The 13,887-nt window shown below is 39.9% G+C and overlaps 1 protein-coding gene across 1 annotated transcript in view; it reads left to right on the forward strand.

The window, feature by feature from the left end:
* The window catches only part of GRIN2B (glutamate ionotropic receptor NMDA type subunit 2B), a 375,653-nt gene that overhangs the window by 163,808 nt on the left and 197,958 nt on the right, over window positions 1-13,887 (forward strand). Inside the window, exon 3 of the mRNA XM_048499864.1 lies at window positions 11,292-11,890. Within this exon, the coding sequence (XP_048355821.1) occupies window positions 11,292-11,890 (599 nt within the window). The remainder of the gene's footprint in view (window positions 1-11,291; window positions 11,891-13,887) is intronic.

Below are 13,887 nucleotides of genomic sequence, written 5' to 3' on the forward strand. Positions count from 1 at the left end.
CAGATTAGGTTCCTTTCCTTTCCTTTTATCCTTTCAGATTCCTTGTCCTTTTTTTCCTTTTCCTCTTAACCTTCCCCTACTTTTTTTTTTGCTATTGATGAATAGTAGACAAGTTTTAAGCTCTAGGGGAAGGGAGTTTGGCATGTCTGATTTATTAAAAAAGGGCCACTGTAGGGACACCTTTTCTTTGCCTGAACTGCTGGGAACTTTTAAGAATCTCTCATGGTGCCAGTTTTTAGTCAAATTGTAATATATAATTGTGTTTTAACTATAGTAGAAATGATTTGATTTGATTGACTGTTTTATATTGTTGTGATTGTGTTGTCTGTCCTGAGCCCAGCCAGAGTAGGGTGGGATAAAAATCTAAAATAAAGTTAAAGTTAAAAGCTTAAAGGCAGGCAGCTCCATCCAACGCCCTTGGCAGCGGGATGTGGCACCACTGTGGAGCTGCCCCACTGCAGGGAGCAAAAAGTGTGAAGAATCCCCACCACCACTGGAAAACCCTCTATAGGGTCTGAGGGCTGAGGCGGCGTGCTCCCAGCTCTAAATGCCAGGTCGGAGCTGACTAATGTTGACTTCACCCCCCATGCTGGTGTCCAATTGGGGTGCCAGTGCGGCTCACCATGTCCCAGACCGACACATCTTGCTGCAGCTGAGCTGAAGGATGGATGGACACCGTCACACTTGTCTCCTCGGGAAGGCAAATGTGGGGGCACAAGGTCATGCTGCTCCCCCCAGCCCTTTCACTGCGCCCCCCTCTGGATGGGACTGTAAGTTTTATTCAGGCATAAATGTTCACGTGTTAAAGAAACAGGCTCTGGTCCAAAAAAGTTTACACTGGAACAAACTTTTGTTAGTCTTTGAATCGCCACAAGACTCCTGTTCATTGGAATCAACAAGGTTGTAGTTAAGGAAATATTTGTTTTAGAATTTTACTCATGGTTTACCGCTGGGAATACTACTGCATGTGTTTTCAACCACTGCATCATTTCCACTTAAACAACAGTATTTTCCTGTTAAACTATTACCAAAAGATTCAGCAGTGATTATTTGCTGTTTCCACTGTGCTGTTTGAAAGAGGCAAGAGGTTGAAGAGTAGAGCTGGAATTCTTTCTGTTGTCTTGTGCAAAAAGAAATGTCCTTTTCAAATGCAATGTCATCCTGACCCATCCTCCCTTAATTCAGTGCAAAACAGAGTAGCTACCATTTTTCTTCTCAGCCTCGGGCAAAGCAAAGGAGAATAACCAGAATTTGCTTATCTTTACTGAAGTGACAGTTTGAACTGCACAGAAGTGTTTTGCTGCTGAATTTAAGGTGGGATAAACAGGTTGATACAACTATAGAATTTCGGAGCAAAAAATAAAAATATTTACTTAATATTGATGTTTATAGACCTATCTATATCATTACTAAATCAAGGCTTTGAAATATCGATTATAGGGCAAGCTAAGAGGGGATGCAGAATACTTAACAAATATATTCAGCATTACTGGATGGAATGATATTATGGAAAGGTATTGAATAGTAGGCAGCATGGGGGCATGGCTGCATCATTGTCTGTTTCCATAGCAGTGTCCTTGGTTCATACTGATAGAACCTGGGTGCAAAACCTGATAGAAGGTTTGCTTAGCAGAGTTGAATGATACACACAGCAGAGTTGTTAAGTTACTTGTTTTTTATATAGAGTTTAAAAAGATAAAGCAGGCTACAAAACATATACAAAAGAAAGCAGTAAAAAACTTGAGTGCATAAGCACTGGCATAAAACATACACAGCAATATTAGGACGAAGAATCATACACAGTAACATGCATGAATAAAGAGACAGGTAGCAATAGTAGCAGTAGGTAGAGGTAAGAATGTAAAAGCCAGGCCCCAGTTAAGCAGCTGGCAAAGGTCACTTCAATTAGGCAGCTGCTCAGCATTATCCCAAGGACGCAAGTGGTATTGCTCCTACAAAACTCAAACATGCATGGATGCCAAATACTCAAACACATACCCACCATCTGGGCCTGTTCAGGGGGGCCTGGCCAGCATAAATAAAAGGCTTCCCATTTGCCCTCTCCTTCAGTCCTAATAATTTGCATTTGACTAATTGATGGGTGCCGGGAAGGGTGTGTGTGTTGGATGACTGAAAAATTCTCACCATAGTAACACTTTAAGTTTTTCTCCATGTCTCTTAACTATAGAGCTTGGGGCAAATTCCTGGAGTGCCAACCAGAAATGACATGGCATCCTCCCCAGATATAACCCTCAAAATTTCCCAGCATTTGCCAAAGCAGTGCTGGTAATCCTAGTCTACTGGTAGCCTCTGCACAACTTGCATAATTTGACTGGGCCCAGTGGGTGACCATTACATAATTCACTTGGACAAGTGTGAAGAGAAAGAGGAAATAATATGTGAAAGGGAATACAGGGGGAAGTGGGGTGACCCCTGCAAAGCTTTGCAGGTTCCATATTTGTTCTTTTCTGTTAGGTATTATAGTTGGCCTGAAAACTAGGTGAAAACATGAGCAGGTGTTGCAAAACTCTGAAAAATATCCTTGTCATTTTGGTCCAGAGGCATGGTTTTATTAATACTTCCTGTTGAGTTCTGATAGAATCACCATCCAATTTAATAGCCGAAGAAACACTTCCTTCTGTAATGTTGCTCTTTATTCCTTGTTCATCCCACTCTTGGTGATTGCTGATTTTGCTAAAGTTCATTTGGGTAGCTGAAGTGTCATGGTGATTAAGCACAATGAAACACTTTGCCAGGTAGCAAGATGGATTTGCTTGAAGAATCCTAACCCCTCTGCTTGAACTGAACTTGCTTCCTGCTGATATTATGATAGCAATAAAAATTGCTGAGACTCTTAGGATAGAAGCTACCTCTGCCCAGTGCATTTATCCATGATATTTTGTGGATGGGCTAGAAATTCCAAAGAACTGTAAATTGAAGATGAAATGAGTACTATGAAGGGTTTGTTTTCTTTTTTAACAAATGGATGAGGTAATAAAAGGGAATGATCGATTTAAAACAATTAAATTCCATTTTTTTAAAAAAATTACACTTTAAAGTATTTTGGTACCACATCTCAATGTGATTTAACTTTCTTTGGATTTCACCTTCTCCCTCTGTGTGTGTGCATGCATACTGTAGCTAGCTGTGATACAGAAAAAGCGATAATGTATGTGAAACACTTACTGAATATATACATATTTTTCTCCTCTTTTTTTTACTTCTCTTGTCCCCTGCCAAGTCATTGACCCATTTTTTAAAAAATCTTTTAGAAATTTTAAAAATGCCTTGTCAGTTTCGAAGTATCTCTGGCAGAGTGGCTGCTGGAGCAACAGGTGAAAAGACATGGTATACCTGTACATCAATCTTGAAACTATATGTTGCCTCCTCTTCTTCAGAATTTGGGCCACATTCCTTTCTTGAGCTCATCTTTGAAAGACCATTATTGATCAAATTCCTTCAGTAAATATGCTTGCTACTGGAGAGATTAGAACAGGGGTCGGCAACTTTTACCACCCAAAGAGCCGCGGTATAAGGCTGAAAAAGTCGCATGTGGCTCCAGAGCCGCGAGTTGCCGACCCCTGGATTAGAACAATCTTCAGTGTATTAGTGTAACCCAACACAGTGTCCCTTGCTCAATTGTTACTTTTAGCACCCTACAATTACTTTTTGTCAGTCAAAACTGCACTTTTTGTATTTGCAGATTTTTTTGGTCATTCAGGAAGTTTTGCATGTATTACGGTCCGATAGAATGCAGCTCTGTGAAAAAGACGTCTTTGGTACTTCTGTACCAAAAGCTAAATTATAAAATGGTGATTTTTTTTAATTTGTAGCAAACCCTTAGAATCCGTGAACTCACAAATTCTTTGGATAGAAGTGGAAAGTCGTGCATCAGTGCAGAGTTACAACTAATGTGATAGGAATGTGATAGCACTGCAGGAGAAATCCATTTGCTCAAATTTCTAGGCAGACACAATGAAAAAGATTGTAATGGTGATATTGGTCATCCAGAGCAGCATAGTTTCAAATTCAGCAGGTTACTGAAGGCTGATTCACACAGTGTTTTGGTGATTTTCAGGCAGAATTGGTAACAGTTTTATTTTTTTGATGCATCATGGGTAAAAAAACCTGATGAAGTAGTTGTCTGAGTGATCTGCTCTTTGATTTAGATTGCTACTGCAAACACTTTTTTTAGCATTTACAGTGATGTTCTAAACTGAAAGCTAGGCTGCTTGTGAAGGGTTGGGAAAATGCTTTCACCTCATCTGATCATCATCTGTGGCCCAGGATGCTTTGTCATTAAAGACACCATTTGCATTTAGTGGAAGAATGTAAGTAGAAGTAAGCAAATTAGGAATCTAATTGCTTATGTCTTGTGAATGATTAGTTTTTGAAATATATACACAAGAGGAAGTAATATAAAAGCCTGTGGGCTGTAGTCAACTAGGGCTATATGTTGTTTTCCCCAAAGTCAATGAAAGCATTCAAAATTATAAACTGTGGCAGTTAAACATTTTCTGTCTGCATGTATTGATGCAGTGAGCAAGGATTAGCTAGGTAACCCATACATGCCATGTTGAGATCCAGGCTTTGGTTTTTGCTCAGGGTCTTGCTGCTTACCATATATTATTTATTGATTTATTGAACAAACAGACCCATGTTTACTGTGTAATAGATTGCCAAGGCAATCAGGAAGACATTTCCTCTCCCCATCAAACTGGTTAAGGTGTGTGTGTGGGACAAATATTTCCTCCACTTGCAGAATGTGACTTGTTATTGGTACTAGACACGTGAAGACGTGGGGGGAAAAAACAGAGAGTGCTAGAGTGTCCCTGTCATAATGCTGGTGTTTCTGGAAGTGACATTATCATGCTGCACCTGCAGATCACTCCCCTCCTTCAGCTGGCCAGCTTCTACTTGCCGACCCTCATAACTGGGCCAATGGGAATCATAGTCATGATGCAGTCAGGCAATAGCACATCACTGAAGGTCTTTTGCTTTGAAAACCCTATGGAGTCACCATAAGTCAGCTGTGACTTCACAGCAAAACAAAATGTGTTGGATAGTACATTATTAAATGTTTTCAGTGTTATAAAATTGGGTTAATATCCAAACATTAGACCCAATGAGAAGAACAAGAATTTAAATTTATATCCCACCTTTCTCTCCTGTAAGGAGTATCAAAATGGCTTACAAACTCCTTTCTCTTCCTCTTTCCGCATCAGACATCTTGTGAGGTAGGTGGGACTGAAAGAGTTCTGAAAAACTATGACTAGCCCAAGGTCACGCAGCAGGCTTCATGTGGAGGATAAACAAATCCAGTTCACCAGATAAAATTCTGCTGCTGATGTGAAGTGGGAAGTCAAACCTGGTTCTCTGGATTTTAATGACTACACCATGCTGTACAAATGATGCACCTCCTTTAGTTTATTTCCGAATTTGTTTTTTATCTACAACATATATTTTTCCTGCCTCTCAGATGGCAAAAATTAAACATGTGCTATGGTAGCATAGTGGGCAGCAGTTTGCATCTCAAGTACTAAGGCTCATTCCACACATGCAGAATAATGCACTTTCAAACTGCTTTCAGTTCTCTTTGAAGCTGTGCGGAATGGCAAAATTCACTTGCAAACAGTTGTGAAAGTGGTTTGAAAACGCATTATTTTGCGTATTCGGAAGGGGCCTAAGTTTATTTGCAATTTTTCTTATAGAAGATGAAGTTTTTCTACTTTTAAATACCTCAGTTGTGCCAAACTGAACTATTTTATATGGCGACTAAGTTATAACTAATGCATATTATGTTGTTAAATTAATTTAAAAAACTTTTCAGTTCAATAGGAAAGTAAGTATTGCATATATTGAAATTTCCCCTTAAATTTCTGTGTTTTTCCAAAAAAAGGGGGGGGGGGTCCCCAATGACATCAAAATTTCTAGAGATTTTACATCTCTGTTTGCAGTTGGTGTTACTTTCTTTGCAACATCTTTTTTCAGCTGTTTATTTCTTATAGCCCTCTTTGATCTAGATGTGGTATCCATGGTACCTGTCGACAACTTCCCTGGTTTTCGTCAAGTGCTTGCGAACCCAGTGTTGGAAATTAGGAGGGCAGCAACTACTATGAAACTCCTGAATCCAGAGTAAGAGCCAGACAACCTTGCTGGAATAAAATTGACCACAACTTTATTAGTTACAGCAGCTGCCAGAGCTTTGGCATCACATGGAACAACAGATCCAGCTACTGGGCAACCTCATTGGTGTCCAATGGGGAACAGCCTCTCAGTGCTATGGTCTCCATGATCACCAAGGGATGCCCTGGAGAAGTAACCTGCCTGGATGAAGCTCGGCATGGCTTTGAGAGTGGGGACTTTGTTTCTTTCACTGAAGTGGAGGGCATGGCAGAACTAAACAGCAACGAACCCATGGAAATCAAAGTGCTTGGGCCCTACACATTCAGCATTGGTGATACCTCCAGCTTTTTGGACTATGAACGCGGTGGCATCGTCACCCAGGTTAAGATGCCAAAGAAGATTAGCTTTAAATCTCTGCGTCGTTCCTTGCAAGAACCGGAATTCATACTCACCGACTTTGGCAAGTTTGATCGACCAGCCCAGCTGCATTTGGGATTCCAGGCTTTACATGAGTTTCATAAGAAGCACGGCCGTTTTCCCAAACCCCGCAACCAGGCAGATGCTGCTGAGGTGCTGGCGTTGACTAAGGAAATGAATGAACAAGCACCACCCCCTCTTAAGCAAGAGCAGCTGAATGAGGACATCATCAAAGAGCTGGCTTTCCAGGCTACTGGGGATCTGGCTCCCATCAACGCCTTCATCGGGGGACTGGCTGCACAGGAAGTCATGAAGGCCTGTTCAGGCAAATTCATGCCCATCACTCAGTGGCTGTACTTCGATGCCCTGGAGTGCCTGCCAGATGAAAATAAAGACACTTTACTGACAGAGGAGAACTGCAGCCCTAAACACTGTCGATACGATGGGCAGATTGCTGTCTTCGGCAGTGACTTGCAGGCGAAGCTGGGTCAGCAGAAGTACTTCCTGGTTGGTGCTGGTGTCATTGGCTGTGAGCTGCTGAAGAATTTTGCCATGATTGGTCTAGGCTGTGGCCAAGGGGGAGAAGTTGTTGTGACTGACATGGACACGATTGAGAAATCCAACCTCAACAGGCAGTTTCTGTTCCGGCCTTGGGATGTAACGAAAATGAAATCTCATACAGCTGCTGCCGCGGTGAAAGAAATGAACCCCAACATCAACATCATCAGTCACCAAGACTGCGTGGGCCCTGACACACTGGGCAACCTCCCTGTTGGTTGATATACTGCTCTGCCTTTCTGCTGCCCACTTGCTGGGTGAGGGGAAGAACATGATGGATTCTACTTGGGCACCAGCCTCTATGTGTTCTCCCCTGCCACTTGGAGTGAGGGCATCCAAACAGCCCTGAAACTGGGCATGTTCCCAAAGCACTCACCCTAAAATCCCTTAAGGGGATCCTCAAGCAGTGGGAAATGGGCACACAGGCTGATTTCCCCCTCCCAATGAATGTGGCTTCATTCTGATACTGTTGAAAGCTTCCTACAGCTGCAACCAATCCCTTAGGCCCAATCATATTCCATGAGCCACACATCCTAGTCCCATTCCAAGGAATGGAGCCCAACTGAACGAAACAGCACCAGCTGCCAGAATGATATGCCAGGGAGACTCATGCAGTTACCTCCAATGACGCCATCACCTGTCACCTGGGACTACTTGCAGGAGAACTTTCTCGTCATGAATTCAATCTTCTCAGAAGGAGCTGGCCCACACCTTTCTAGTGATTCTGCTCAAAATAAAGTTGTTGGGAAACCAAGCCCTCAGAGTCTGTAAATCAGTCTCCATCTGAAGGGCCTAAGTGATTTCCAACTCATCCCCCTCAATCCAAAGTTCCTCATCCAGACCAAGGTGCTGTCCCAAGACCTGGTCCCCAGATTGAAAGCCACAGGCTAAGAGCCTTTTAGCTCTCACCCTAAGGCTCACGCCAAAGGCTCATGCCTCTGGCAGGCAGGTGCCTTGCAATTCAAAGTCTCACAGCCCTCACCTCTCAACAGCCATAGCATCAGGTCAATTCACGTAACAAAACTGAAACGCACTGGGTTGTCTCTCATTACTGAATTAAAAACTGTACTTTGAAGCTGCTTGTTTAGCATGGATAAGGAAATATGTGACTTTGAAGGACAGTAGAATCCTGGATCTGGAGGGACACAATAGGAGGTTTGGTTGTCATGGATATTTGCGGTATGACAAGGGGTAAATACATAAAGAACTTTCCAGTCATTATATTAGAAGGAACCTATTATGGATATGGGTCAAATGTAAGAGATTTGTTGCAGGAGGTACTTTTTTATGATTGTCTCCCATTGAAGCATTTGCAGGAAAAAGTGAATATGCAAGAAAAATGGCCTATATACAGAGAGTTGTTGATTTTTAAAGATAATGTGAACTCAAATCTATGAATGATTTAAAAGATATCATTAATATTGGTTCCATTATTATCAACTAGTAGGAAAATTTAAAGATGATTATAATGGTGGCTTTAATCCACAAATGGCATATTTTGAATGCAACCTATCAATAAATGATGACAAATTGATCACCAAAATGTATAACATGTTATTAAAACAGGATACAGAAGATGTGGTCTAGAAATGTTCTAGAAATGATCTAGAAATGTTGACCACGACATTTTGATGGAACAGTGGGAGAGACCGTGGAAGAGTGGTTTAAAATTTGCAGCACGTTATAATTTGAAAGAAAATTGTTACAAAATAATGTATATATGAGATTTAACACCAAAAAAATTGACAAACATGTACAAAAGGTGTGTCAAATAGAAGTGTCAATAGCAAGATGGGTCTTTTTCATTTGTGGTAGACATGTAAAGAGGCTAAGGCTTTTGGGGATATGATAATCAAGGAACTGCAAAGAATTTAGAAAATGACAATTAATACAGAACTCTGTTAATGTATATGACAGTTGCAGCAAGGACTTTATATGCACACAAATGGAGAGACAATAAGACACAAACAAAAGAGTGTTGGATTCTGGAAGTTAAAGAATATTCTGAAATGGCGAAGCTGACAACATCACTGAGGGATAACAGTTTGGACAATTTTTCACAAAACTGGAAACCCTTTACAGAATATCTTTTGAAAAACTCTTCAAATAAAGAAGTAGTGACAGAGTTTGAAATCTAAAGAAAACAGCAGAGTGTAATTACCAGAAGACATTTAAGAAAAATATTACTGAATCAACATGCTAATTATATGCATTAAATGTAGAGTTGACTTGTAGTCAAAGATGAAATAGCTGGAAGTCTCATATGATGTATAACAGGTTGTATTTTGCTTTTTCTTATCTATATGTTTCGGTGTTTTGTGTGTTGTCTTTTTATATGAGAAAATAAAAAATATATATAAAAAAAGAAACACACCAGGTCGAAACACATCAGGTCAATTCATGTAACAGATTATGTGCCATCAATTTGATGTTTTGGTGTCATTGATGCAATCTTTGAATTTTGATTTCTATTGAATTATAATTGTGATGTTTAAGATTGTTTTTAACATTAGTTCTTTAAGGGCTGTGCAATAAAGGCTCAATTAATTGTTAATTAACTATTCCTTTTGCTTTTCTCAATCTTTTTTTTTTTGGTTCCTAGTGTGGAGATTTGAACCTGGGTCTCACATCCTAGTCCAGCACAAACATTACACCACACTGACATATTGAAAACCACCAAATGAGCTGATATTGGCATTTTCCACACAAGTTGTTTACAATGAATTTTGCTGCCAAATGCTACTTACAATTTTTTTGCATGTTTTTTCCTCCGTTTAGTTCTGGAAATGTTTTTCCTTCATTTTTCTTCTATTGTTTTCCCTAGCACTTTTACTGCAGGTTTTTTTAAAAAAACATTTCCAAGGCAATATCCCTTGAGTATGCAATCATGATCTTTATTTCTCTTCTCCACTATACACCTTGCCTTTATCCACACCTGTCAACCATTTTCTTCTCTCCTCATCCTCCATTTTGAAAGGAAATTTTTTTTTTTATCATATCAAACTAGAGATGTAATGTTGAGGCAGTGCAGAGGTCATTAGATCAGCGTTGTCAATTTCACATACAGTTTGGGATATTAATGTTCAGGCACAAGAAGCAGGGGTGATTAGATCAGCTTTCTCAATTTCTTATCGAGCTAGTGATGTACTGTTAAGGTGAAGATATGTCTGTTAATTGTCTGTTAATGTTGCTGTTTTTATTCTTATAATTTGTATAGCCTGAAAGCTTAGTCGCCATCTGAAATTGGTTCTATTTAGTCTTATGTATTTTATTACTGTTACTGTTTATTATTGCTGTATTGTTGAAATGTATTGTTTATCATGTTGTTAGCTGCTCTGAGCCCTTCGGGGATAGGGCGGGGTACAAATATAATTGAAATGAAAAAAAATGAAAATGTATATGCAATTAGGAGCAAGTGAAATATCTAAGGATCTGCTGCACTAACAATTATGCAATACTGCATCTCTATAATTTGGCCCAAAATGTGTTTTTTTGGGGGTGAACTATGTGTTTCTGTACCTTTGGGTAATGACTCCTGCTCTAGGAGGTTTTTTGGCTTTCATTTTGTGTGGATAATGTTAGTAATGTTAGTAATGTTAGTAATGGAGACAGACATCTTTTGAATTGTCACTTCAATGTAACTTTGCAGTAATGCTAGAGCAACTTCACAAAAAAAAGATGAAGGATTGTTGTTCTGAATAATGGATGACAACCTACCATCATTAGGAATAATACGTTTTCAGCAGCAGCATGTGGAATAAATGTAACTGAAGACACAAGGGGGAAAATGGCGGGGGAGGGGGGAATGGAATTTTACAGAATGATTTCACAGAAAACTTTTTTAAGACATGGTTTTAACATGTTTGGGGCTCTAGGAAAATCTGTGGCAAGATGTGCATGTGAAAAAGGCCAATATGTTATGTTGCTCTCACTTTGTGTTTTTTTTTTTGCAGAATTGTTGTAAGGATTGCACAGTGATAATGTAGATGAAATGCAATGGACATTTGATAATGTATATGAAGTGCTATAGAAAAGCTTACTAGTGTTGCTAATAATGTATTTATTAATTATAAGTATTTAAATGTCTATTATCTTAAATGCTAAACAAATTAGCATTTGTTTTTCATGCCTGTCATACTGAGGATATCTTATAATCCTTTGACCTCATTTTCATCCTCTTTTCTCTGCAGGATGAATCATCCATGTTCTTCCAGTTTGGTCCATCAATAGAACAGCAAGCTTCCGTTATGCTCAACATTATGGAAGAATATGACTGGTACATCTTCTCCATTGTCACTACCTACTTTCCTGGCTATCAGGACTTTGTCAACAAAATTCGCAGCACTATTGAGAACAGTTTTGTGGGCTGGGAGCTAGAAGAGGTTCTTTTGTTGGACATGTCTTTGGATGATGGAGACTCAAAGATTCAGAATCAGCTTAAAAAACTACAGAGTCCTGTCATCCTCCTTTACTGTACTAAGGAAGAGGCCACCTATATCTTTGAGGTGGCCAACTCTGTGGGTCTAACTGGCTATGATTACACATGGATTGTGCCTAGCTTGGTAGCTGGAGATACAGACACAGTGCCCTCTGAATTCCCCACTGGACTTATCTCTGTGTCATATGATGAATGGGACTATGGCCTTCGAGACAGGGTGAAAGATGGAATAGCCATAATAACCACGGCTGCTTCTGACATGCTCTCTGTGCATGGCTTCATTCCTGAATTTAAGAGTAGTTGCTACAATACACAGGACAAGAGGATTTACCAGTCTAACACACTGAATAGGTAAGGAAAATAAGTATGGTGTTAGTGGGATTCGGGATGATGATCACTGGTGTGTTTTAAATGTCATTGTAAATTTATGTTATGCAGAAGGCATTAGGAAGAACATTTGTGGAGAGATGGAATCTGTCATCTGGAGACCAGCTGTAATTCTGGGAGACCTCCAACTACAACCTGGCAGTTGGCAACCCTACTTGTGTCCTATAAGCAGTAACTAGATGAAGTGGAGTGGGAGCAGAGAAACATGAGACTATTTTATCACATGATGATAAAGAAGATAGGAGAAGTGTGATGCTTGCTGGTTTTGAAAGCAGCCATGCATGTTTCACAGCATCAGGCCTAAGAGGGAGCAGGAGAGCCAAGGCTCCAATACAAAAAGGTTTGCAAACAACTTAACCTTGTAAGTGAACCTAATTTTATGCAAGACTGTATCCTCTCTGCAGATAAACAATCTTGGTTGAAAACAGCATATAAGCAGGAGGCCTTACAGGTATAGTGGAGTGGGGGTGGGAGTGGAGGGGTTGTTCTGCCCAGTTTTGTTAACTTTAAAGCCATGCTACCAAATATGTCATCTTCAAGGCTACGGGAGGAAAAGAGCTGAGGTGGGTACACATTATGGCCTCTCTTTCTCTATGAAAGAGATTACATTCATGGATTAAATGTAACATCACAGGCTGGAAGCCCTACAGGATATATTAACAAAGATCAAAGTCAAAATCAACAACTTCAGACATGTCATATCCCGCCATAATTTTGCTACAGCTGTTCAGAAATGTTGGCTTGTAAGTGCTGTGTTCTTATTAAAGACACGTGAACCCCTAGTTCACTCTTTTGCTTTGGTCATGTTAAAAATTGCTTCTAAATGCTAGGCTATATCCATTATGGCTTTGTTTTTTGATTTACTAATGAGTTCTATACTGATTGGTTTTAATAATCACAAGAGGCACACTTGAGTTTTCGTTTCAGTAAATGCACTGAAGCAGTAGAATTAAGAACAATTGTGGAAATACACAAATGGGAGTAATAAGAGTGGATTGTGTCCATTGTCCCATCCCTTAAAATCAGTTGTTGCAGCTCACTGAACCAGTATATTTTAAATATACAGTGTGTGGGGGGTGGGGGTGGGAATCCATCTTTTGAAGAGGAGACATGCCTATTTGAGGTCTAAAAATGTTAATGCTAGATGTACACAACTGGAGCTGATTAGAGATCAGGATCTGTCTGTTCTCAGACTGATCATAGCACTGTCAACCTTGATATCCAGAATTGGTATTCTTCTAGTCATTGATTGGTTTGTGTTTGAACAGATAAATCTTGGCCCTGGACAGCTCACTAGGTCCTTGTTCCAACCCACCTTCAGTAGTACTATATTCCACTCCACATAATGGATAGGGAGGGAGGTGTTCAGGAAAGGATGAATACACATGATGTAGTGGATTGTGTTTTGCACATTAAATGTCAGGGGAGATATGCATTGCCAAGCTTCAGAAGGGGAAGCCAACAATCTTTAAGACACAACTACCAAATTAGGGTAAAGTGCGAAGGCACTGCTGCTATACATTCTGCCTGAAATTTTCTAGGGTTCCACCTCTAATTTTAAGGACTATTTGCATAATTTATCATTAGTAACACTTGAAAGGTCTCAAATTGGCACAGCATGTATATTATTCATTATATGTGTATTATTCATTACTAGTGATATCTGAGATACTATCCAATGGTTATCTATCTGCAACACTCTCACAATAGTTTCTGGCACTGTCCATTGGCAAGAGGGAGGATTGCGTTTCCCCAGTAATAATATTGCTTTTGGGGTGCGTGTAAGGTATGCAATTCCACAACAACAGAATTGCTGTCAATAGGATCCTCTGTGACAGATAGTAGCAGCTTAGAATTTATTGTTCTTTAACCTGATCGCATGGAAACACTGAAGGGCAGGGTATATACTTTGCCCTAGGCCACCACACCTACCATTACAACAACAGCAGTGCTCACTATGA

The sequence above is a fragment of the Sphaerodactylus townsendi genome, linkage group LG06 (assembly GCF_021028975.2).
Source record: "Sphaerodactylus townsendi isolate TG3544 linkage group LG06, MPM_Stown_v2.3, whole genome shotgun sequence".
In the NCBI taxonomy this organism is placed as follows: domain Eukaryota; kingdom Metazoa; phylum Chordata; class Lepidosauria; order Squamata; family Sphaerodactylidae; genus Sphaerodactylus; species Sphaerodactylus townsendi.